The sequence below is a fragment of the Salvelinus namaycush genome, chromosome 21 (genome assembly GCF_016432855.1).
Source record: "Salvelinus namaycush isolate Seneca chromosome 21, SaNama_1.0, whole genome shotgun sequence".
Classification (NCBI taxonomy): Eukaryota; Metazoa; Chordata; class Actinopteri; order Salmoniformes; family Salmonidae; genus Salvelinus; species Salvelinus namaycush.
The window spans coordinates 53,290,138-53,316,692 of record NC_052327.1 but is presented as its reverse complement, the minus strand read 5'-3'; the positions used below and the strand labels follow the sequence as shown (position 1 = coordinate 53,316,692).

The 26,555-nt window shown below is 42.7% G+C and overlaps 1 protein-coding gene across 1 annotated transcript in view; it reads left to right on the top strand.

Moving 5' to 3' along the window:
• Window positions 1-6,045: 6,045 nt before the first annotated feature.
• Window positions 6,046-26,555, top strand: part of LOC120066788 (5'-nucleotidase domain-containing protein 3-like) — a 47,456-nt gene continuing 26,946 nt past the window's right edge. Inside the window, exons 1-2 of the mRNA XM_039018258.1 lie at window positions 6,046-6,411; window positions 7,537-7,721. Of these exons, the coding sequence (XP_038874186.1) occupies window positions 6,087-6,411; window positions 7,537-7,721 (510 nt within the window). The 5' untranslated portion in view covers window positions 6,046-6,086. The remainder of the gene's footprint in view (window positions 6,412-7,536; window positions 7,722-26,555) is intronic.

Below are 26,555 nucleotides of genomic sequence, written 5' to 3'. Positions count from 1 at the left end.
CAACACGGGGGCCCCTCAGGGGTGCGTACTTAGTCCACTCCTGTACTTCCTGTTCACCCAAACTGCGTGGCCAAGCATGACTCCAACACCATCATTAAGTTTGCTGACGACACAACGGTGGTAGGCCTGATCACCAACAACGATGAGACAGCTATAGGGAGGAGGTCAGAGACCTGGCAGTCGGGTGCAATGACAACAACCTCTCCCTCAATGTCAGTAAGACAAAGAAGATGATTTTGGACTACAGGAAACAGAGTGCTGAGCACGCCCCCATTTACATCGACAGGGTTGTATTGAAGCAGGTCGAGAGCTTCAAGTTCTTCCGTGTCCACATTACTAAGGATCATGGGGCCAAACTAGAGCTGTGGCGGTCATGAAATGTTGTCAGCCGGTGATTGTCAAGCAAATAACTGCTGGTCTCAAGGTAATTGGCCGTGAATTAAGATAAACACATTTAGCATTTCCTGGCTTCCACGCATAGCTTACAATCAATCAATCAAATATATTTATAAAGCCCTTTTTACATCAGCAGATGTCACAAAGTGCTATACAGAAACCCAGCCTAAAACCCCAAACAGCAAGCAATGCAGGTGTAGAAGCACGGTGGCTAGGAAAAACTCCCTAGAAAGACAGGAACCTAGGAAGAAACCTAGAGAGTAACCAGGCTCTGAGGGGTGGCCAGTCCTCTTCTGGCTGTGCCGGGTGGAGATTATAAGAGTAAATGGCCATTTAAGGCCAGATTGTTCTTCAAGATGTTCAAACGTTTCTAGATGACCAGCAGGGTCAAATAATAATCACAGTGGTTGTAGAGGGTGCAACAGGTCAGTACCTCAGCATTAAATGTCAGTTGGCTTTTCATAGCCGAGCATTCCGATGTCGAGACAGCAGGTGCGGTGAACAGGTCAGGGTTTCCTAGCTGCAAGCAGACGTGGGATGGGAGCCTGCCGAGCCAACCGAGGCAAGGAAACCTCTCGAGCCAGCTAAGGCATGGAAGCCCGACGAGCCAGCTGAGGCACCCCCGGTTCCATCGACAGCGGCACCCGGACCCAACGTCACCTACAAAAACAAAAAACAAAAACTCCCTGATGCTTCAAATTGTGGTGTCAGCATTCTATAAGGACAGACGCTTGGAGATGAGACGCAAGTACAGGGAGTGAACATTTAATTAATAAACAGACATGAAACAGGACAGCATCTGGACATTCATGCTGACAGGGGGATGAAACAGAGGAACAGACAGATATAGGGAAGGCAATCAAAACGTGAAGGAATACAGGTGAGTCCAATGAAACGCTGATGCGCGTAACAAAGGTGACAGGTGTGCGTAATGATGGGCAAACTGGCGCCCTCGAGCGCCAGGGAGGGGGAGTGGGAGCCGGCGTGACAGGTAGTCTCTGCAGTAGTAATGGTGGTGACTGGTAATAGTTGAAAAAGTAGATTGATGGAAAGATTGATTGAATGATTGGATGTGACGAGATAGGATAGCCCGAACATGAGTTAGTTGGTTTGGTGTCTCTAACTTGAACGGTTCAAGAGTTAAAAGTTGGTGAGTTATTTTATGCAAATGTCTATAGTTATAGTTTATAAATATTTTGAAGAATTTGAAGTTAGTATAGCCTGAATATTTTAAAGTTTGTCTTGTAGCTTAATTGGCTATTTTGAATAGCTACCTCTGTATTCCTATGGTTCTCATTGAAACCCATGTTCATTTATGCAAATGTTTAATGGTTATAGTTTTTAAAAAAGTGTATATATAGTAACAATGTTTTTTTGACAAGCATTCTGAGTAGGGTCAGTCTGAACATGTCAAGATTGGTTTGGTGTCGATAGCTTAAATGGTGTAAGAGCAGTGGCGAATGAAAATACTTCTCATTCAATCCTATGGAGCGTTTATGAACATTTTAAAGGGTTATAATTCAAAAAGTATCAATGGTATCAAAATGCCTTTGACAAGTGCACGATTCCAGACAGGTTTGCACGTTTTAATGGCATTTCAGGCCTAAACAGTCACGGTCCAAACTTTTATCATGTAAATCTATGGCACTTTTATTTCCATTGAAATGCATTGGGAGCTCATTTAAATATTTTCGTGCTACAAAAAAAGTATAAATGCTATCAAAAATATTTTCTCAAACAGTCTGATTTTGGACAGTCTGTACATTTGAAAGTTGGTTTTGTGTTCATAGCTGAAATCGTTTTAGCTCTAGAGTAGGTGTCGTGGAAATTCATACTGAGAGAGACTTGGACAACCATCTTCAAACAATCATTTTTATTTAATATCGATTAATTATTTAAATAATGAGACTAGTCAATCCAACACGCTTGACTGTTGGACCGAGCAGCCTAACTGATAATGAAAAAACAGAAATATAGGCGACCTAAAAATGCTTCGTCAGGCCTTGTTCCATGCTGATCCGAGGGGGGGGACCACAAGTGATCCTGGGTTCCTCCTGCGGTCATCTAAGCTCGGTACCATTTTAACCTGACCCCGGCTTAGTTTCCCAGATACCAGGATGATTAGAACAATAAGGGATTGTTATAAATTCTTCCAGCCTATCTCTACCTCGGTTACTCCAACCACATCTTATCTATGGAATGCCAGCTGTAGGTTTTTTAAGGCTCTTCTCAGTTCACACAGACATTTGATGAGAAAGTACTCATTTAAAGCTATTCGATGCATAAACAGTATTATAACAATCTTGTAATTTTGCTCTCACACAGGCTAAATAAATAAAATCATATTAATAAGAGTATGTAAGAAATCTAGAGTTGTGCTTCTTTGCCTTCAGCAAGCACATCAAATAGTAAGAAGCTTGGCGAAGATTTAAAATGGCAGCGGCAATGGCGCACATGTGCTGTGGGGGTGTGTGTGTGCGTGTAATACTACTACAGTTAACTGATAGCTATTAACTAATAGCTAAAGTGTTACCAGAGTAGCAGTCTTTCAACGGGGAGTTTAGAAAACTACTGTACTATCTTTGGCTTCAACATGAACAGATAATGAACCTCTTTACTGATAGGCTCTGTCATTTTGACTGTTGACATTTATATAAAAAGTAATTGGTTGACAGGCAGAGTGGAAGTCATGTAGCCACTGACGAGCTAGGAGGTACGGATTCTGTATTACCGTTCTCCTAGCAGCAGGATGTTATGCAGCACGAGCGCAGATTTGTATTTATTTAAATAAGAGTTCCCGTGCAAAGACATTTTAAACTTTGGGAATATACTGTTACACTAGTGCACTACAACAGTTTTCCACAGCATTGCAACCCCCTCTGAATAATTGAATGTATTTTATTTTTAATATCGCTTACTGATCTTAAACTAGTGCTAAATGTTAATAAAATCAAGTTTATGTTGTCCTCTAGGTCTCATCATTTTGATCCTGAGGACCTGCATATTTGCATATTGAAGTGAGCCCAAATTGATCAAGTTAAGTACTTGGGGATTTGGATTGAAGATTGAAGTCTTTTAAAACACACTTTGAAAAACTGGAGAAAAAAAATAGCAAATCAAGATTGGTTTCTTTTATAGAAATAAATCCTGCCTCACTTTGGAAAGTAGTAGGAATACTGTTCTCCCTGACTCCCAGTACTTGATTATGGTAATTTATACAACGGGTGGGTCTAATCCTGAATGCTAAGGTTGTTACCCCTGGTTTGGGTAGCAACCTTAGATTTGTGTCGGGACTATATTTTGTAGAAGGATGACGTTGTATGAATAAATTAATCAAAACATCGTTAATGAAAATATGTCAATCAATATTTGAATATGTTGTTAACCAGTTGTATAAAAGTGATAAGGCCCACAAAGGCAGTGTTTGGGAGATAAATTGTCACGGTTTGCCGGCCCTCGACTTCGTCTCCGGCCTAACAACACCGTGCCAATATATCCTCCTAACACCGGTTTCTCGGGCATTATCACTTAATTATACCATGGCATTGCTGAATACTAATTTCTGATAGGCTTGAAGGGCATTGTAGAGATTGCATTATTTAAGCAATAATGCACAGGGGGTGTGGTATATGGCCAATACACCACGGCTAAGGGCTGTTCTTAGGCACGACACTAACCCAGTTTATAATTCCCTATAATGCACAAGGTATATCAGCAAGGTATAATTCAATGGCTATAGTTCATTCTTACATGTTCTATGTTTGAGCTGCTTTTGAAAGCAAACGTTGAGTTGAAAACATGATTGGCATTGTTGAATTCGACTTTCATAATAGCAAGCTAGGACCAAAAGATTTTTATAACTAAACTGTCATTGATCTATCTGTGATCGGACTGATGGTTTGATTAGCTAAACTAGCAAGTCTGTTTGTTTGGTAACCAAGGCAACTACTGTAGCTATCTATGGGTGCGTTCCCTCTGGCTTTCTACTCCGATTTCAGAGCGCTCTTGTCTAAATGCAGAATAACTGATGCATTTACAAACGCGCAACACCCGTTGAATATGACCGGTGTCAGTATATGTTGGCTGCAAAAAAAAAAAAAACGTTATTAAATTGTTGCCAGCAGCACAGTTACAGTCACCGACGCCCTAGACAACATGAAAACAGTCTAACCAGCTCGGCTAGGGCGAGTAAAATGGTCAGAGTGAGGCGTTCTCTCATTTGTGTCTGGAAGTAGATAGAAAGCTAGCCAACGTTAGCTAGTTAGCCAGTTAGCCAGTTAGCTTGGGTGCTTGACTGCCGTTGTCAAGAACGCTCGGAACAACCCTACTCCTCGACCAGAGCTTCCAGTGTGCACTCAAGAGTGGAAAAACTCCATCTGACAACGCTCTGCATTTATGAATGCCAAGAGCCACTCTGAGCCCAATCTTTACGAACACCCAAGTAAACTTGTTTAACACAATTGTACCTGCAAAAAAATTAACTAATTTTTAGATGCAAATGTGTGTTGGTATAAAAGGGACAAACAACTCGGGGCTCTATGCGTTCTCTGGAAAATAATCCGACTCAGTGGAAGGTGAGTTCCACTCCACTAGCGTTTCGTCTAACACACTTTCCACATAGTTAATTATTATCCATGGAACGCCCCTAGTTGATTATCCCTTACACAATCCACATGCATGAGGCATCCTCTGCTTTAACACCTTTCTATTCAGTCTATCATTCAGCATTGCGTTTTATCACTGGGGACAATGTTCGTACACATCACTGCATTTTGTATTGTTCTGTTGTCTGGGAGTCTCTTGACTATATTTTGATATTATTTATTGTATGTTCATGTTCACTTGCAAATGAGACCCTGATCTCAATGGTGACCCAACCTCTATAAATAAAAGTAAAATATAAATAAATAATAACAAAAATATATTGTATTATTTAGCGTTTCTGTTTAAAGTTTACACCCAAACTGGTATGTTGAAAGCTATTGTGTAGGCTATATTTAAAGAAATACACTTTTAATAAAATACAAATATGTGTTATTGGAATTACTCAACCGAGTCTTGCTAAACTTAAATGGGTCTCTTGTGCTGGATAACAGGTTTAATACAGAGTACTGGGGACTCCTTACTCCACCCATTCCAACGCGATATACGGTATATGGGAGATACTTATTTGCCTGTAGAGAGAAAACTGTCTCAGCTAAAGTGGGGCGGGAAATAATCAGTAGGGTCACTACTAACCAGATATGGTTAGTTTTTGGAGGGGGCATTGTGTCGCATTGGGTACTATAGAGGGGCCGAAGTGAAAAGCCAGCATCAGCCTTTGCAACACAGCCCCCTTCCAAAACAAACTATATTATGCTGCTGGCTTTTCACTCTGCCCCATCTATAGCGCCCAATGTGACACAAATTACTCATTGCATTTTCTTGCTGTCACAATAGAGGTGGCCATTGATTAAAATGCTATATACTTTTAATTAGTTATCCACATTGCAATGTTTTGAAATGCGGGCTTTTATTTTGAACGTTGACATTACCATACACCAGTAACGTCATCGTTTGTGCTGCTGGCAGAATACTATCGGATTCTGTTTCTGTATATATATATACATAACAGCGTTGTAGCCGCATGCATTTACCCAAATCCCACGACGTAGACAGAGGCTACCGACAACCCGAAGGGAACGATATTCATGACGATGACGCCCTTGTCACTGTCATTTTCGAGTCTGTTAAAGAATAAGGATTCTCTGCAGAAGTTTTTCAATTGCTACAATGCCTTCCACGCGCAGCACGACCTACCACGGTACTTCGGAAACCGAACGCCGTGGAAGAAGGCTCGGTTATGGGAGCGAAATTTCAGTACGGTGTCCCGCAGTAGGTTCGTCGGGTTGGCGGAACAAGCCTGTACCAAAAACTATGCGAAGGAAGCTACTATGTGTACCACTTCTGCAAGTGGCCAAGACATGACCAACTGGTTGTGGTCTATTTACAACGAAACCAAAAAACAGACCGAAGGTAGGACATGCATCTGTTGAATCCATATGATTGAGGATGTTAAACAATAATGTCCAATCCCTAATTATTTGTATTCCTTTGAAAGAAGCTATGTGTAACTTGTTACTCACTGTACCAGCGGTGGCATGTTAATAGCAAGTACTTGTTATTGTACCAGTTATTGTAGTAAGTACTTCAAATCAAATTGTATTAGTCACATGCGCCGAATACAACAGGTGTAGTAGACCTTACAGTGAAATGCATACTTACGAGCCCCTAACCAACAATGCAGTTTCCAAAAAATCCACAAAATAATAAGAGATAAAAGTAACAAGTAATTAAAGAGCAGCAGTGAAATAACAATAGCGAGACTATATACAGGGGTGTACGATACAGAGTCAATGTGCGGGGCCACCGGTTAATTGAGGTAGTATGTACATGTAGGTAGAGTTATTATGTATAGATGACAACCGAGAGTAGCAGTGGTGTAAAGAGGGGGTGAGGGGGGGGGGGCACTGTTATTGTACCAGTGGTGTAAAGAGGGGGTGAGGGGGGGGGGGGGCACTGTTATTGTACCAGTTATTTTAGTTATTTTAACATGTACTTATTATTGTACCAATTCCAGTTGGGAGACACTGGACATGTCACCTGATGGTGAGTGACCAGGACTCTCTGTGTCACACTGTGAAGCTGTTGTTGACACTGACTGAATCGACATAGACTGTGACACTGGCATGTTGTTTTTGCACAGTGATAACCTACTCTCCATCTTGTTGTCTCTGGAAATGGACCAATCGTGTGTAACATATCAAAGCAAGGGTCCAGGTGTCCCCCTACTGGCAGTTATTCTACACAATACACATACGCCTTATATGCAGACCTAACAAATATATAACAAATAAATAAATATGCAGACTTTCAGGGTGCATTAATGTTTTCATTAATGTTTTCATATCCCCTTTAGCTAGAAACCTATATGACCATGTCACTAATCAACAAGAGCATGACAGAGGCCTGTAATCATTTGCAGAGGGGCAATAGGGTTTTTTCCCAACATTGACACAACACATCAAGAAAGCTTGAGGAAGAAATGTAAACATGCATGTATTGTTCTTCTTCTCCACCCTCTCTTTCCTTCTCATGTAGCCCTGATCCCTGTGATATCTAAGAACAGTGTGAACCCCGACACCATCTTTGCCAACAACGAGATGAGTCTGGGTGACATCGAGATCTATGGGTTTGACTATGACTACACTCTGGCCTTCTACTCCAGACACCTCCACACCCTTATCTTTAACATCGCCAGGGACATCCTCATCCAGGAGCACAGGGTAATGTCTGTTCCTCTAGCCTGGTCCTAGATCAGATCTGTAGCAGAGGGTCTTTAATGTGACAGAGATGAAGTGGCACAACAGAGGAACAGTCGCCTGATCCCAGATCTGTTAGTGCTGATAACTCTTACGGTAATTGTCATACAGGAAATTCCACGGTAACAGAATTATGCTTTGACTCAGATTTGTTCACTTTAAAATGTATGCCAAACAAAAACCAAAATTCTAAGACGTGCGGCAGTGGTCCTTCTTCCTCTGCTCCCTATGCTGCTGCTGCAGCCGCCTCCACCCGGGCCCCTCTGCTCCTTATGCTGCTGCTGCAGCTGCCTCCACCCGGGCCCCTCTGCTCCCTATTCTGCTGCTGCAGCCACCTCCACCCAGGCCCCTCTGCTCCTTATGCTGCTGCTGCAGCCACCTCCACCCGGGCCCCTCTGCTCCCTATTCTGCTGCTGCAGCCACCTCCACCCGGGCCCCTCTGCTCCCTATTCTGCTGCTGCAGCCACCTCCACCCGGGCCCCTCTGCTCCCTATTCTGCTGCTGCAGCCGCCTCCACCCGGGCCCCTCTGCTCCCTATTCTGCTGCTGCAGCCGCCTCCACCCGGGCCCCTCTGCTCCCTATTCTGCTGCTGCAGCCACCTCCACCCGGGCCCCTCTGCTCCCTATTCTGCTGCTGCAGCCGCCTCCACCCGGGCCCCTCTGCTCCTTATGCTGCTGCTGCAGCTGCCTCCACCCGGGTCTCTCTGCTCCTTATGCCGCTGCTGCAGCCGCCTCCACCCGGGCCCCTCTGCTCCCTATTCTGCTGCTGCAGCCGCCTCCACCCGGGCCCCTCTGGCTACTGCCGTGACCAACGACCCGGTCGGAGGTGGCTGACCAGAAACCCAGCCTAAAACACCAAAAAGCACACAATGCAGGTGTAGAAGCACGGTGGCTAGGAAAAACTCCCTAGAAAGGCGGCAACCTAGGAAGAAACCTAGAGAGGAACCAGGCTCTGAGGGGTGGCCAGTCCTCTTCTGGCTGTGCCGGGTGGAGATTATAACAGAACATGGCCAAGATGTTTAAATGTTCATAGATGATCAGCAGGGTCAAATAATAATAATCACAGTGGTTGTAGAGGGTGCAACAGGTCACAGTGGTTGTAGAGGGTGCAACAGGTCACAGTGGTTGTAGAGGGTGCAACAGGTCACAGTGGTTGTAGAGGGTGCAACAGGTCACAGTGGTTGTAGAGGGTGCAACAGGTCACAGTGGTTGTAGAGGGTGCAACAGGTCACAGTGGTTGTAGAGGGTGCAACAGGTCAGCACCTCAGGAGTCAGCAGCATACCACTGCTGGCAGCTTCTGAAGCTAAGCAGGGTTGGTCCTGGTCAGTCCATGGATGGGAGACCACATGCTGCTGGAAGTGGTGTTGGAGGGCCAGCAGGAGGCACTCTTTCCTTTGGTCTAAAAAAATAAAAAATATCCCAGGGCATTGATTGGGGACATTGCCCTGTGTAGGGTGCTGTCTTTCGGATGGGAAGTTAAATGGGTGTCCTGACTCTCTGAGGTCATTAAAGATCCCATGGCACTTATCGTAAGAGTAGGGGTGTTAACTCCGGTGTCCTGGCTACATTCCCAAGCAAGCTGTCCTTCATACCATCACGGTCACCTAATCATCCCCAGCTTATAATTGGCTCATTCATCTCTCCCCTGTAACTATTCCCCAGGTCGTTGCTGTAAATGAGAATGTGTTCTCAGTCAACTTACCTGATAAAATAACGGTAAAATAAAGGAGTAAATGTCAGTTGGCTTTTCATAGCCGAGCATTCAGCGTTAGAGACAGCAGGTGCGGTAGAGAGAGAGTCGAAAACAGCACGTCTGGGCCAAGGTAGCACAGTGAACAGGTCAGGGTTCCATAGCCGCAGGCAGAAAAGTTGAAACTAGAGTAGCAGCACGACCAGCTGGACTGGGGACAGCAAGGAGTCATTAGGTCAGGTAGTCCTGAGGCATGGTCCCAGGGCCCAGGTCCTCTGGGAGGGGAGAGAGAATTAGAGGGAGCATACTATTGCAGCATAAATACTGGAGGCTGCGACAGGAGGGGTCGGGAGACAGATAACCAGACTATGGCACTCAATATTTCAATAGGACACCTGATAATTAATTATGTTTATTCAATAGGACACGTGATAATTCATTATATTGAAAGTTTAGGAGTCAGAACCTATTAATACAGATCTTATTACACAAAATAATTCTAACGAAGTCCGTTGGGTTTTCTCCTACTTTTCCCAAATATTCTCATAACATCACAAACCCTGCTGCTGCAGTCATTCGATGGCATTTGCATATGTTCTTCAAAGACAGGACGCCGTAATGAGATAAATAATTTAGCCTAAGATACTAAAAATAGGCCTTTTACAAGATTCAATCACGACAGGAGTGTTTGATTCTTATTAAAGAGATGGAGTCCAGACAAGCTACTTTCGGACATTTTCTGAATGGACATATAGGCCTATAGAGAGAATCAGCGAACTCACTCATGCACATAAAAGCACCTGTCAATCAAAGTCACCAGCGTATGTCAGACAAGCAAATATTTCTCCGTTCCTTAAAACTTATTAAAAAACCTAGCCTTACCTTAGACTTTTCTGAAAATAGTCTAAAATAGTATTAATTGACAAGGAAAGTATGGAGGGGACAACTATGGTATAGTATGAAGATGAAATTGGCATTTTGAATGGATGTAAAAAAATAAAAATAAAATAAAATCTATATCGTAGTGTGAGGTGAAGAAAAAATGACTGAGAAGCACACCGTATTAGTGGTGGTGAGTTAAGACAATCAGAAATCAGACATCCCCAAATGGGCACTTTCTTACATTTGACATTTGCGAGAAGCAGGCCAGGTACTTCTATGCGTGCTCAGTCAACATTAACAGGACAGAGAAACCAGACACATTCTCATTGCTCACATGGGTCGTGTAAATGATGGTATGAAATAAACCAAAACTTGTTTCTCGAAAGTGTAGCAGGTTGTGAACTCTGCAAACATTTTCACTCTGAGAATGAGAATGGTAAATGACTGTAGTTAATGCATGCATTAACAAAAATGGATGTAAGTAAATGACAGGGATGAACAGTAAATTGCTTGTTTTACAAACGGTAGGCTACCACAGTGGCATTCATAAAAGTACATTGTGGGCCAACACTGTATAGCCTCGGCTACTATTCCACTTTGCAGGCATAGGAGGTCAGCATTTATTTTTAAAAATTGTCTCACCAAGGGCGAGGGCAAATTATACCATGCCAGGTTGTAGAGGGTTGGCACATTGTCCATTTGACACAACATTAGCGCATTGTAGGCCTCAGAGCCAGAACAACCTTGTCGACTGCCGTTGAATAATTAACAAATAGTCAGACACATCCAACCTTTTTTTTAAAGGAAGACCGATTTAAATTTATTTATTCACTAGCAAGCAATGAAAACATACACTGTATAGAAGAAAGTCCACACATCAAGCTGTTGTTTTACAGCTAGCAGATTAGCTGTACAGCTAGCAGATTAGCTGTACAGCTAGCAGATTAGCTGCTGGAGCATTAAAGGACAGTTGGAAAGAGGAGGAGATATTCACAGTGTAATACATTGAGTTAGCCAAATAAATTGAGTTAGCCAAATAAATTGAGTTAGCCAAATAAATTGAGTTAGCCAAATAAATTGATTATAATCATTAGTAAACACTCCCGCTATTAGAATTTTTTTATCTACATGAAAAGTGTATCTACATAAAGTTAGTAAACATTTGATAAAATCCTAAAATGAATGTAGGCCTATTTTAAACGGTTTGGAGGGTTATTTGATTTTCATGCCGTCTTCGTCCATAACCGTCAGTTACACGGTTATTCAGTTACGATCACAGACCAACGTTGCATATAGAACACCCATATTCATAGGCCTATATATGTAATGTATGTATGTATGTATGTATGTATGTATGTATGTATGTATGTATGTATGTATGTATGTATGTATGTATGTATGTATGTATGTATGTATGTATGTAATGTATGTATGTATGTATGCATGTATGTAATGTGTGTATGTGATGCCAAGCCCCCCCAAAAATGTAACTTAATTTAAATAATGATTGTGCCATTATACAATACAGAGCCTAATAACCTACTGCATATTACGTACGGCAGAAGAAGAAAAAAAAATATATATTTAAGATGTCGTTGGTACATAATTGGTCTAGCCTACACAAATTCTAATAATCTCCTTTGATTGTGGACTGTATTATTATGCATACTGGATGGATTGGTTACCTTATGCTACACTGAAAACTATCTATCCATGAGTCTGGGAGAGAACCGACAGGCCTAGGCGATGCTGTCGGTTCATTGGGGGCGGCAGGTAGCCTAGCGGTTAGAGCGTTGGACTAGTAACCGAAAGGTTGCAAGATCGAATCACAGAGCCGACAAGGTAAAAATCTGTCGTTCTGCCCCTGAACAAGGCAGCTCCTCGACCCTCATTGAAAATAAGAATTTGTTCTTAACTAACTTGCCTAGTTAAATAAAGGTTATATAAAATAGGCTGATACATTAGCTTAAGCTACATAATATCTCAACACCATATGTTTCCATCTCCTCCTATCTCTCATTCATTCCTTTCTCGAGCGCGCAGGGATAGGGGCTGTCAACAGTTGAATTAAATATGTTTTTCTTTTGTGAAAACATGTTACTAATCATGTTCCTGAACAGATTTCACTTAAAATTAAGCACTGGGTAGCTGCAGGAACATGGAGCTGAATTCAGCAGAATATCACCTGTAACACAGTGAGAGGCTGCCTGCTCCTCAAACAATAGTTAAATCGTGAAGTGAAATGTGTTCTTATAAGCCCAGACATTTCTATACGCAATCTCGTGTGAAAGCAGAGTTTTTTGGGGTTGTCACTAAAAAGAGGAGGATCCCAGCTGCGACTATATTTATTTGTCAGCTGCGCCACTATAAAACCAGAGTAGCCTACCCAGCATTATTTAAAAAAACAAAACTGCAGGAAAGCAACCTCCATTCGCATTTAAAAAAGTATCACTTTTTACGTTCAACATAGCCTCTTCATGTATCCACTCGCTCCAGGAATGGGGAAGGTTCAATTATATTATTATATACTATAATGTTTATAGAATAATAGACAGACAAGCTTATCTTGTCTGCTAAATGAACTAGCCTACAGCCTATGGCAAGGCGCATGGCCAGATCACATACAATAGGCTGACATATTCGGTTCTTCTGAAATACGTTTTCTTCGTATCATAATGTTTCTTTAGACCTGCCTAAAAGAAATAATGGTTTTGTTTTGTGGTGTACACTGAGTTTACAATACAAAACATTAAGAAGAACTTCCTAATATTGAGTTGCAGCCCCCCCCCCCCCCTTGAGCCTCAGAACAGCCTCAATTCATCAGGGCATAGACGCAACATGGTGTCAAAAGCGTTCCACAGGGATGCTTGCCCATGTTGACTCCAATGCTTCCCACAGTTGTCAAATTGGCTGGATGTCCTTTGAACCATTCTTGATACACACAGGAAACTGATGTGTGAGAAAGCCTGCAGCGTTGCAGTTCTTGATACAAATTGGTGCTCCTGACACCTACTACCATACCCCGTTCAAAGGCACTTAAATATTTTGTCTTGCCCATTCAACCTCTGAAATGGCACACATACACAATCCATGTCTCAATTGTCTCGAGGCTTAAAAATCCTTCTTTAACCTGTCTCCTCCCCTTCATCTACACTGAATGAAGTGGATTTAACAGGTGACATCAATAAAGGATCATAGCTTTCACCTGGATTCACCTGGTCAGTCTATGTCATGGAAAGAGCAGGTGTTCATAATGTTTTGTCCACTCGGTGTATATTTAGTAGCTGTCGATGTTCCAAAGGCGTACATCAGCGGCTTGTACGGACCTGGAGATGCTAGACATGAAAGCCTGGAGATAACATTTAAAAATATATATATATTAGTGGTCAATTATTGTGAGATCGGCAGTCATTTGCTTGACAATAGCCAGCTGACAAAATGTCATGACCGCCACTGCCCTATAATCATGATTAGCCTATATTTATCTGCCGATATTCATCGTTACTCATTGTCACTTCATTCTTAAGTTCTGCACGCAATGCATAGGCATAATATAGCCTTCATTGTAACGGCTAACGTGCCTAATCAATACAATCTAATAGTATTGTCATACAGTGCATTCAGAAAGTATGCAGACCATTTACTCAGTACTTTGTTGAAGCACCTTTTGGCAGGGACTACAGCCTCGAGTCTCCTTGAGTATGACACTACAAGCTTGGCACACCTGTATTTGGGAAGTTTCTCCCATTTCTTCTCTGCAGATCCTCTCAAGTTCTGTCAGGTTGGATGGGGAGCGTCGCTGCACAGATATTTTCAGGTCTCTCTAGAGATGTTCGATTGGGTTCAAGTCCGGGCTCTGGTTTGGCCACTCAAGGACATTCAGAGACTTGTCCCGAAGCCACTCCTGCATTGTCTTGGCTGTGTGCTTAGGGTAGTTGTCCTGTTGGAAGGTGAACCTTCACCCCAGTCTGATGTCCTGAGCACTCTGTAGCAGGTTTTCATCAAGGATCTCTCTGTACTTAGCTCAGTTAATCTTTCCCTCAATCCTGACTAGTCTCCCAATCCCTGCCGCTGAAAAACATCCCCACAGCATGATGCTGCCATGTTTCCGCATGGCATTCAGGCTAAAAAGTTAAATCTTGGTTTCATCAGACCAGAAAATCTTGTTTCCCATGGTCTTAGAGTCCTTTAGGTACCTTTTGGCAAACTCCAAGCGGGCTGTCATGTGCCTTTTACTGAGGAGTGGCTTCCGTCTTGGCCACTACCATAAAGGCCTGATTGGTGGAGCGCTGTAGAGATGGTTGTCCTTCTAGAAGGTTCTCCCATCTCCACAAAAAAACTCTGGAGCTCTGTCAGAGTGACCATCGGGTTCTTGGTCACCTCCCTGACCAAGGCCCTTCTCCCCCGATTGTTCAGTTTGGCTGGGCGGCCAGCTCTAGGAAGAGTATTGGTGGTTCCAAACTTCTTCCATTTAAGAATGATGGAGGGCACTGTGTTCTTGGGGATCTTCAACACTGCAGAAATTTTTAGGAACCCTTCCCCAGATCTGTGCCTCAACACAATCCTGTCTTGGAGCTCTATGGACAGTTCCTTCGACCTCAAGGCCTGTTTTTTTTTCTCTGGCATGCACTGTCAACTGTGGCACCTTATATACAGTTGAAGTCAGAAGTTTACATACACTTAGATTGGAGTCATTAAAACTCGTTTTTCAACCACTCCACACATTTCTTGTTAACAAACTATAGTTTTGACAAGTCGGTTAGGACACCTACTTTGTGCATGACACAAGTCATTTTTCCAACAATTGTTTACAGGCAGATTATTTCACTTATAATTCACTGTATCACAGTTCCAGTGGGTCAGACGTTTACATACACTAAGTTGACTGTGCCTTTAAACAGCTTGGAAAATTCCAGAAAATGATGTCATGGCTTTAGAAGCTTCTGATAGGCTAATTGACATCATTTGAGTCAATTGGAGGTGTACCTGTGGATGTTTTTCAAGGCCTACCTTCAAACTCAGTGCCTCTTTGCTTGACATCATGGGGAAATCAAAAGATATCAGCCAAGACCTCAGAAAAAAAATTGTGGACCTCCACAAGTCTGGTTCATCCTTGGGAGCAATTTCCAAACGCCTGAATTTACCACGTTCATCTGTACAAACAATAGTACGCAAGTATAAACACCATGGGACCACGCAGCCATCATACCGCTCAGGAAGGAGACACGTTCTGTCTCCCAGAGATGAACGTACTTTGGTGCGAAAAGTGCAAATCAACCCCAGAACAACAGCAAAGGACCTTGTGAAGATGCTGGAGGAAGCCGGTACAAAAGTATCTATATCCACAGTAAAACGAGTCCTATATCGACATAACCTGAAAGGCCGCTCAGCAAGGAAGAAGCCACTGCTCCAAAACCGCCATAAAAAAGCCAGACTATGGTTTGCAACTGCACATGGGGACAAAGATCGTACTTTTTGTAGAAAAGTCCTCTGGTCTGATGAAACAAAAATAGAACTGTTTGGCCATAATGACCATCGTTATGTTTGGAGGAAAAAAGGGGAGCATTGCAAGCCAAAGAACACCATCCCAACCATGAAGCATGGGGGTGGCAGCATTGTGTTGTGGGGGTGCTTTGCTTCAGGAGGGACTGGTGCACTTCACAAAATAGATGGGAGGGGAAATTATGTGGATATATTGAAGGAACATCTCAAGACATCAGTCAGGAAGTTAAAGATTGGTCGCAAATGCGTCTTCCAAATGGACAATGTCCCCAAGCATACTTCCAAAGTTGTGGCAAAATGGCTTAAGGACAACAAAGGTCAAGCTATTGGAGTGGCCATCACAAAGCCCTGACCTCAATCCTATAGAAAATTTGTGGGCAGAACTGAAAAAGCATGTGCGAGCAAGGAGATCTACAAACCTGACTCAGTTACACCAGCTCTGTCAGGAGGAATGGGCCAAAATTCACCCAACTTATTCTGGGAAGCTTGTGGAAGGCTACCCGAAATGTTTGACCCAAGTTAAGCAATTTAAAGGCAATGCTACCAAATACTAATTGAGTGTATGTAAACTTCTGACCCACTGGGAATGTGATGAAATAAATAAAAGCTGTAATAAATTATTCTCTTTACTATTATTCTGACATTTCACATTATTAAAATAAAGTGGTGATCCTAACTGACCTAAGACAGGGAATTTTTACTAGGATTAAATGTCAGGAATTGTGAAAAACGGAGTTTAAATGTACACTGCTCAAAAAAATAAAGGGAACACTTAAACAACACAATGTAACTCCAAGTCAATCACACTTCTGTGAAATCAAACTGTCCACTTAGGAAGCAACACTGATTGACAATAAATTTCACATGCTGTTGTGCAAATGGAATAGACAAAAGGTGGAAATTATAGGCAATTAGCAAGACACCCCCAAAAAAGGAGTGATTCTGCAGGTGGTGACCACAGACCACTTCTCTTCCTATGCTTCCTGGCTGATGTTTTGGTCACTTTTGAATGCTGGCGGTGCTCTCACTCTAGTGGTAGCATGAGACGGAGTCTACAACCCACACAAGTGGCTCAGGTAGTGCAGTTCATCCAGGATGGCACATCAATGCGAGCTGTGGCAAAAAGGTTTGCTGTGTCTGTCAGCGTAGTGTCCAGAGCATGGAGGCGCTACCAGGAGACAGGCCAGTACATCAGGAGACGTGGAGGAGGCCGTAGGAGGGCAACAACCCAGCAGCAGGACCGCTACCTCCGCCTTTGTGCAAGGAGGTGCACTGCCAGAGCCCTGCAAAATGACCTCCAGCAGGCCACAAATGTGCATGTGTCTGCTCAAACGGTCAGAAACAGACTCCATGAGGGTGGTATGAGGCCCCGACGTCCACAGGTGGGGGTTGTGCTTACAGCTCAACACCGTGCAGGACGTTTGGCATTTGCCAGAGAACACCAAGATTGGCAAATTCGCCACTGGCGCCCTGTGCTCTTCACAGATGAAAGCAGGTTCACACTGAGCACATGAGCACATGTGACAGACGTGACAGAGTCTGGAGACGCCGTGGAGAACGTTCTGCTGCCTGCAACATCCTCCAGCATGACCGGTTTGGCGGTGGGTCAGTCATGGTGTGGGGTGGCATTTCTTTGTGGGGCCGCACAGCCCTCCATGTGCTCGCCAGAGGTAGCCTGACTGTCAATAGGTACCGAGATGAGATCCTCAGACCCCTTGTGAGACCATATGCTGACACATGCACATTTGTGGCCTGCTGGAGGTCATTTTGCAGGGCTCTGGCAGTGCACCTCCTTGCACAAAGGCGGAGGTAGCGGTCCTGCTGCTGGGTTGTTGCCCTCCTACGGCCTCCTCCACGTCTCCTGATGTACTGGCCTGTCTCCTGGTAGCGCCTCCATGCTCTGGACACTACGCTGACAGACACAGCAAACATTTTTGCCACAGCTCGCATTGATGTGCCATCCTGGATGAACTGCACTACCTGAGCCACTTGTGTGGGTTGTAGACTCCGTCTCATGCTACCACTAGAGTGAGAGCACCGCCAGCATTCAAAAGTGATCAAAACATCAGCCAGGAAGCATATGAACTGAGAAGTGGTCTGTGATCACCACCTGCAGAATCACTCCTTTTTTGGGGGTGTCTTGCTAATTGCCTATAATTTCCACCTTTTGTCTATTCCATTTGCACAACAGCATTTGAAATGTATTGTCAATCAGTGTTGCTTCCTAAGTGGACAGTTTGATTTCACAGAAGTGTGATTGACTTGGAGTTACATTGTGTTGTTTAAGTGTTCCCTTTATTTTTTTGAGCAGTGTATTTGGCTATGTTGTATGTAAACTTCCGACTTCAACTGTAGACAGCCCTTTGGTAGGCCGTCATTGTAAATAAGAATTTGTTCTTAACTGACTTGCCTAGTTAAATAAAACCGGCCCATTGCTCTGTTCACAGCTATATGGTTATCAATTCAATATATATTTCATCCCGTACTTTGAGCTCAGTAGACCGACTACTGCCTTTTAACTCTCATCACTGTAGGCATTTACATGTCGTTTTGTATTTCATCTCATCATTAACAAAATGTCTTCTGCAATGCCTTGATATGTTGAGTCAGTTCCTGCAATCAGTTCCATCTCGAATAAGAGTTATGTTCTCCAGCCTCCCAGCAGCAAACTGAGTGGCCATCGACATTAAGAACTGTGTCTTTCAGCTTCAGTTGTGCTTCCTGTAGGTCTTCATTCTAATAATTGTGTTCATTGTTACAGGTGGAGCTTCAGTTTCTAAGAACCGAGTTACATCTTACCTGAACTGATTCTGGGGAAATGCTTCTCTATGCAAGCTAACATCCTTACCCAACTAACAACGGTTGGTCCCATAGTCACCACCTTCAGTTTTCATATGAAGGCTGCCCAGCAGTGGGTTCCACCATGTTGGTTTCTTTACTGCTAGTGTACAAGGTTCATCTGACACCTGCACGTCCTTGGTTAACGCTCAAGTTTTTCCTTTACACTTTTACTCAAGTGCCTTTTCATGTTACAACAGTTCCTGATAATCTCAAGATGCTTTAATTGAACCTTTATTTAAGATCTCATTATGTGTTATAGACAGTTGGCCCTCTGAGTACAGATTTTGCTACGTCTGCTTTCTATCCGTGTACTTTTGGAAGATTTTCAGACTCAACATGTCTGCAGTTTGTTGCCCTTTACATTACGGGTAAATGGTAACTCTATAGAGGGCCTCATCTCAGCAATATCCATGGCATGTCGCACACTAGGCGAAAACACTATCCCAGGCAACTATTACTTCTCGTTGCTTTGTCTCGTTGCTTTGTCTCGTTGCTTTGTCTCGTGCCATCTTTGCCCATTCATCAGCACGACTCTTCATCGCAACACAACACTTTTATTCTCAATACTAAGCTACCTGCTACTTCCTATTCTACAGCATATGCTGGTAGCCCTCATGTGGTTTCCCTCCGCATTGACGTTTCGAAGTCTTTTTTTACTGGTTTTCCATGGTTTCCTTCTAATGGCAAGTTCGCAACTCCTGTCACTTTTATTCCTTCATGTGATTTAGGTTTTTCTTATCTGGTCTTTTCACCTTAATCACTCTCAAGCTTTTAAAATCAGGTTCCTGGGGTACTATCATAATAGCTAGCACTTACACTGAATCCATTCTCATGCTTTACGCTAATATATATTCCCGCTTGACCCCGCTCTGCTCCTCGTCGTTCTCCTTTCATCTCTACAACTCGCATCTGTTTCACCTCTCTCCTTTCTCAAGTGATATAAAGGTGTTATATTTTACCTCAACGCTACACTGGTCACTCGTTCAGAGCTGGAGTTGCAGCCACACTAGGGTATAATTCAACCTTCACCCTCCAGCAACTAGGTCGCTGGTCATGCTCTGGTCATGCTCTGGTCATGCTCTGGTCATGCTCTGCCTACACTTTATATGTTAGGCCCAATCTATTGGCCATCCTCTGGTCATGCTCTGCCTACACTTTATATGTTAGGCCCAATCTATTGGCCATCCTCTGGTCATGCTCTGCCTACACTTTATATGTTAGGCCCAATCTATTGGCCAACCTCTCAGCAATAGTCCTTTTATCATAGCTATCAATAGCTACTTTAGTTGGCGAGTATCCATTTAACATTCATGTAGTCATTCATTATTACACTTTCATCATCGGCGTAACATGCAAGGCACTCAGCAGGCCGGCATTCGGTTCAGACACTCTTTGGCGTGTGTCCCTATCGCTTTGTATGACTTAGTTTGACGCAAAGCAAATGTCTCATTATATCATACAAATGGCATTACAGCGGTTCTACATACAAGCGTATGTAGCATTTCATCTAAACACATGGCGTTCAGCCCGCCATGCTTTAATGAAAATTACATATAATACTTTCCATTACCGTATAATCTCACTTTTGTTTATATTTCTTTCATGCCTCTATTTTACATGTAGTTAGTCATTGTTTTTAATCTTTAGATCCAATTGTTGCTTCGTTGCGTCCCTTCTCCCTGCTAAGTAACTTATTATTTTGGGGTGGGTTTCGATGCTAGCGGTCCTGCGTAGGGCTACCTACCTTTACGTCTGGCTCCGACGATCTTCCCTCTGTCTTTCTTGTTCACTCAGTTAAACATGTACTAGATTGAAATAGAGTTTAGGAAAGTTCAATCAGGAAGGCTGGTTCGAATGCTCCTTTAACTTCATTCAGTAAGTATAACATAATTCACTCTGTTTCCTGTTCTACGGGCATAGTGGGAAGGAATACAAACGTATCATCATAGCGTCTTGTTTCTCCTCTTTCCTATTAGCCGTGTGTGGAATGTCATTCACCTATTGACCTTATAGCCTATAAGCACGGCACAATAATGCACATTCCTCACGCTTGCTGTTCAACCTATGGGCTCACTCTTGCAATTATCACTTCCCTCTCTCTTAACCAATCGGGTGTAAATCTTGGGATGTATTTATATGTTAACTTACCCATGTTCTCTCACTTGCTGTTTTTCTGCAGCAGTTAACAACCATCCACTTCCCTACCACCACCAGCTATAATATCCTTAATGCCCGTCATTAGAACTCCTTCACCCCAACAGGGTTGTTTTGATGCCAGCAGTACCGCATAGGGGCTATCTGCCATCACATCATCTGGCTCCTAGGATCTTCCCTCTGAGACGAGGCAATTCGGCAGATTATTTAATAAAATTACATCTTGCATTCCGTCTTTGTTCATTCAGTTAAGCCTGTACTCGATTGAATTACAGCAGGTGAAGTGGATTTACATCCGGTTATGGCATTATGGTAACAGAATTACATGATGAATCCCTGACCTGTACTATACAGAAATGCATTATTATGAGTATGAATATCATTCTCTTCATGGTGATTTATCCTAAATAGGTACACAAAGGTAGAAATATGCAATATCCTTATTTTGCATATTTGGGTGTCATTCTACACACTGGCTATTATTTTAATGAGCTCCGCCCCCAAACAAGTCGACATTTGGTTGTTCCGGACCTGACAAAATCTGAAACAATCATAGACATCTCTGTTTCACAAGTTTGGACATCACAGTACAGTCGCCATCCTATATCTCAGATATTTTATCTCCCTACGAGCCAGGATGCAGCCTGAGATTCTCTGGCAGGGCACTGTTAACCATTCCAGTGATTTGTCTGCCATTGTAATCCTTGGGCGAGCCGCCTAAGCAGTTTTTTAGGTCGCCTGTCCAAACAGTGTAAAAAATATATATATATACATTACCAGTCAAAAGTTTGGACAAACCTACTCATTCAAGGGTTTTTCTTTATTTTTACTATTTTCTACATTGTAGAATAATAGTGAAGACATCAAAACTATGAAATAACACATGGAATCATGTAGTAACCAAAAAAGTGTTAAACAAATTTTAGATTTTAGATTCTTCAAAGTAGCCACCCTTTGCCTTGATGACAGCTTTGCACACTCTTGGCATTCTCTCAATAAATACAGTATTTATTGGTTTATTCGGATCCCCATAGCAACCGGCCATGTTTGGGAGTCCCATAGGGCGGCGCACAATTGGCCCAGCGTCGTCCAGGTTTGGCCGGTGTAGGCCGTCATTGTAAAGAAGAATTTGTTCTTAACTGACTTGCCCTTGATTAAATTAAGGTTAAATAAAAAATGTAAAATAAATAACTTTTTGCATAGGCAGCAGCTACTCTTCCTGGGGTTCCACAAAAACCACAAAACATGACAAGTAACAAAACACTGGAACACTGATAGACAAGGACAGTCACACAAATGTGAAATACAACGATATACAAACAAACAAATGCATAATACAAATAATGCAAAAAAAAAAATGTATGTCTGTGTGTACGTTTGTTTGTGTGTGTCCCTCACAGTCCCCGCCATTCCACGAGATGCTGTTTAATCTTAAAACTTTTTTTTTAGGTAGTTTTGTTTGCTTGAGTAATAGGAGATGGAAGGGAGTTCCATGTGATCATGGCTCTGTATAGTTGCTGTGAATTAGTTTTGGACTTGAAGAGACCCCTGGTGGCATGTCTTGTGGGGTATGGATGGGTGTCTGAAAAGACCCCTGGTGGCATGTTGTGTGGGGTATGGATGGGGTGTCTGAAGAGACCCCTGGTGGCATGTCTTGTGGGATATGGATGGGTGTCTGAAGAGACCCCTGGTGGCATGTCTTGCGGGGTATGGATGGGGTGTCTGAAGAGACCCCTGGTGGCATGTCGTGTGGGGTATGGATGGGTGTCTGAAGAGACCCCTGGTGGCATGTCGTGTGGGGTATGTATGGGGTGTCTGAAGAGACCCCTGGTGGCATGTCTTGTGGGGTATGTATGGGTGTCTGAGCTGAATGGTATTTGATTTATGAAGACAATCTGGAATTGTCATCACAGTAATATTTCTCATAAAAACTAGAAGAGAAGCAGTTAATCTCTTGTCAACCCTCAACCAGGAAAGACTGGCATGTTGTTGATGTTAGTTCTCTGTGGGGCGGCAGGTAACCTAGTAGTTAGAGTGGAGGGGCGGCAGGTAACCTAGTGGTTAGAGTGGAGGGGCGGCAGGTAACCTAGTGGTTAGAGTGGAGGGGCGGCAGGTAACCTAGTGGTTAGAGTGGAGGGGCGGCAGGTAACCTAGTGGTTAGAGTGGAGGGGCGGCAGGTAACCTAGTGGTTAGAGTAGAGGGGCGGCAGGTAGCCTAGTGGTTAGAGCGTTGGGCCAGTATCCGAAAGGTTGCTAGATCGAATCTCCGAGCTGACAAGGTAAATATCTGTCGTTCTGCACCTGAACAATGCAGTTAACCCACTGTTCCCCGGTAGGCCATCATTGTAAATACGAATTTGTTCTTAACTGACTTGCCTAGTTAAATAAAGGTTAAATATGTTTAAGAAATTGCAGTTAAGGACAAGGCGTGCTGCTCTGTTTTGAGCCAGCTGCAGCTTTGCTAAGTCTTTCTTTGCTGCACTTGACCATATTACCAGACAGTAATTAAACTGGGACAAGACCAGAGCCTGAAGAACTAGTACAGTTGATTTTTGTGTAAAAAAAAAACACAACATCTTTTTAAAACAGACATACTCCTCCCCATCTTCACAACAACTTTGTCAGTATGTCTTGACCATGATAATTGACCATCCGATGTTATACTTAGGAGTTCATCTTCCTCAACTGGCTGAATGGTCACACCATTTATACACAACTCCTGTTGAGGTTTACGTCTTAGAGAATGTTCTGAACCCAATACAATGCTTTTAGTTGAAGATGTATTTAAGACCAGTTTATTATGAATCACCCATTAGGATACTGACTGTAACTCCTTATTTAGATTTTTAGTGAGCTCACTGACTTTGGGTGCTGACATGTACAGTGTGGAATCATCCGTATACATAGTGATTCTAGCTTTGTGTCAGACCAGTGGTAAATCATTTGTAAATGTCTTGCTTTGACCACCAGATGACAGAAAGAGAAAAAAAACAGTAATGAGATGAACATAACAGCCAGTGGAAGAGAGGACAGTAGCAGGAGACACTATGAGCTGAACATAACAGTCAGTGGAAGAGAGGACAGTAGCAGGAGACACTATGAGCTGAACATAACAGTCAGTGGAAGAGAGGACAGTAGCAGGAGACACTATGAGCTGAACATAACAGCCAGTGGAAGAGAGGACAGTAGCAGGAGATGCTATGAGCTGAACATAACAGTCAGTGGAAGAGAGGACAGTAGCAGGAGACACTATGAGCTGAACATAACAGTCAGTGGAAGAGAGGACAGTAGCAGGAGACACTATGAGCTGAACATAACAGTCAGTGGAAGAGAGGACAGTAGCAGGAGACACTATGAGCTGAACATAACAGCCAGTGGAAGGGAGGACAGTAGCAGGAGACACTATGAGCTGAACATAACAGTCAGTAGAAGAGAGGACAGTAACAGGAGACACTATGAGCTGAACATAACAGCCAGTGGAAGAGAGGACAGTAGCAGGAGACACTATGAGCTGAACATAACAGTCAGTGAAAGAGAGGACAGTAGCAGGAGACACTATGAGCTGAACATAACAGCCAGTGGAAGGGAGGACAGTAGCAGGTGATCCAACTGATTTGTGTCCAACTATGATATCCCATTGTAGCCAATTCAATTACAGTAATTCAGATTTTTTCTTGGTGAATCCGCTACCAATTTGGTAAAATAATTATGAGTTTTAATCACATAATAATTAATAAACAAACTTGATATCAGGAAACACACTGTAACTATTTAGTAGGTCTACCTTTTCTTGTTACTTTTGTGAACTTTCATTATCCTCCCTACACGAGGGAGAGACATTAGAAATGATCTGAGCCTTTGCTTACTGCTAATTTTTGGGACGGAAAATGCTTGAAATAATTATATTTGACTTAATTTCTCAAAAATATAGACTCTTATCTTTCATTTGACACCCAATTTGACATGCTCCTATAAACTTCACATGTTGGTGCTCATGTGTCCGTTTTAGATGGAAAATCTTATACCAAGTTTGTGTTGTATTGCCAATTCCTCGCCGGGGGGGCAAGTTTGGCATTACAATGACCACAGGAAGTTGTCAAGACGGCACAAAACTGATCTGGGACCAGAGTCTGTTTTTCTAGTCTGGTTTCCCACATCTGTTTGTCGTGTTTTGCCAATAGGAGTTGGCAAGAAGGCACAAACAAAAATAGCCAACTTCTATGGTCGTTGTCACTCAAAACTCCTATGGTCTGACAGCACAACAATCATAGGAGTTGGCACGTTGGCACAAACAGCTCCTATGGTCATTGGCATGCCAATTTGCCATTGAATGCCACAATGAATGCTTTTGAAAATGATTTCACAAGGCCCATTTCACATGATATGCCTAAATAATTAATAACTACTAGGCTAATAATAATAATTTTTTCTTCTTTTGATAATTTAATGAACCTATATCATGTTATTTCAAGTTATCCCTTTGGAGCACAATAGGTGGAAATGATATTGTTTAACCATTGCAACATTTGATGCACAGTCACATTCACTGTGGTGGTCTGAAGACTTCTATAGAGTTCACAGCTTGACAATGTCTCATCGCGATTAGTATTCCCTGTAATTTGCAACAATGTCAATAAACGTCATCATCTCTCTTTCCTTTGCGGTACCTCAAACTGTCGTGATTACCAGATGAGAGAGAACTTTCTATGAGTTGATTTGACTCCTGGCTCAGTTTTGTCTGAGCTGTGTCATCTTAAAACCTACTATGAGAGTTTTTTGTTGTTCTTATAAAACATGTTTTAACGTGATTCCTAGGACCTTTTCTATGATGCTTTGTGGATACGGCCCCGGGTCTGTTTGTGCAGTATAACCAAATGCTTTGGTCGTTGGCAGGCCTAACTAGCACTGGCATAAGACTGCACTCACTGTCACATGAAAGACCATTCTGCTCCAGATGCATATTAATCAAATCATAATAACTGGAAACTGTTATATTATGTCATTCTGTTGGACTTGACAAAGCACAGGCCGTGTCTTTGTTTGTAACCTTGACAACCCCCCGCCCCATTTATTCAACACTTGCCATATTTTTCCAAATAGAGAGAGATTCCATTTATACTGTCAGTGTCACCCTGTTAAAGTTGACACATTTATCTTCTAATAGTGGTGAGGAAATCATTGGGGAAAAATGAGTTAAAGTAGTGTTTTTTTTTAAATATTCAGCCTTTTCAAGATCTTCCCATGAGAATTGGTGTAAGTGGACTTTCTGCAAAGCCTATGTTCAAAGAACGAATATTTGACTGAGCGTTATAAAACCGTGTCTTAAGTTTAGACAGTTTACATGTCCATCTCCAAGACAGTTTTACACGTCCATCTCCAAGACAGTTTACACGTCCATCTCCAAGACAGTTTTACACGTCCATCTCCAAGACAGTTTTACACATCCATCTCCAAGACAGTTTTACACGTCCATCTCCAAGACAGTTTACACGTCCATCTCCAAGACAGTTTACACGTCCATCTCCAAGACAGTTTTACACGTCCATCTCCAAGACAGTTTACACGTCCATCTCCAAGACAGTTTACACGTCCATCTCCAAGACAGTTTTACACGTCCATCTCCAAGACAGTTTTACACGTCCATCTCCAAGACAGTTTTACACGTCCATCTCCAAGACAGTTTTACACGTCCATCTCCAAGACAGTTTACACGTCCATCTCCAAGACAGT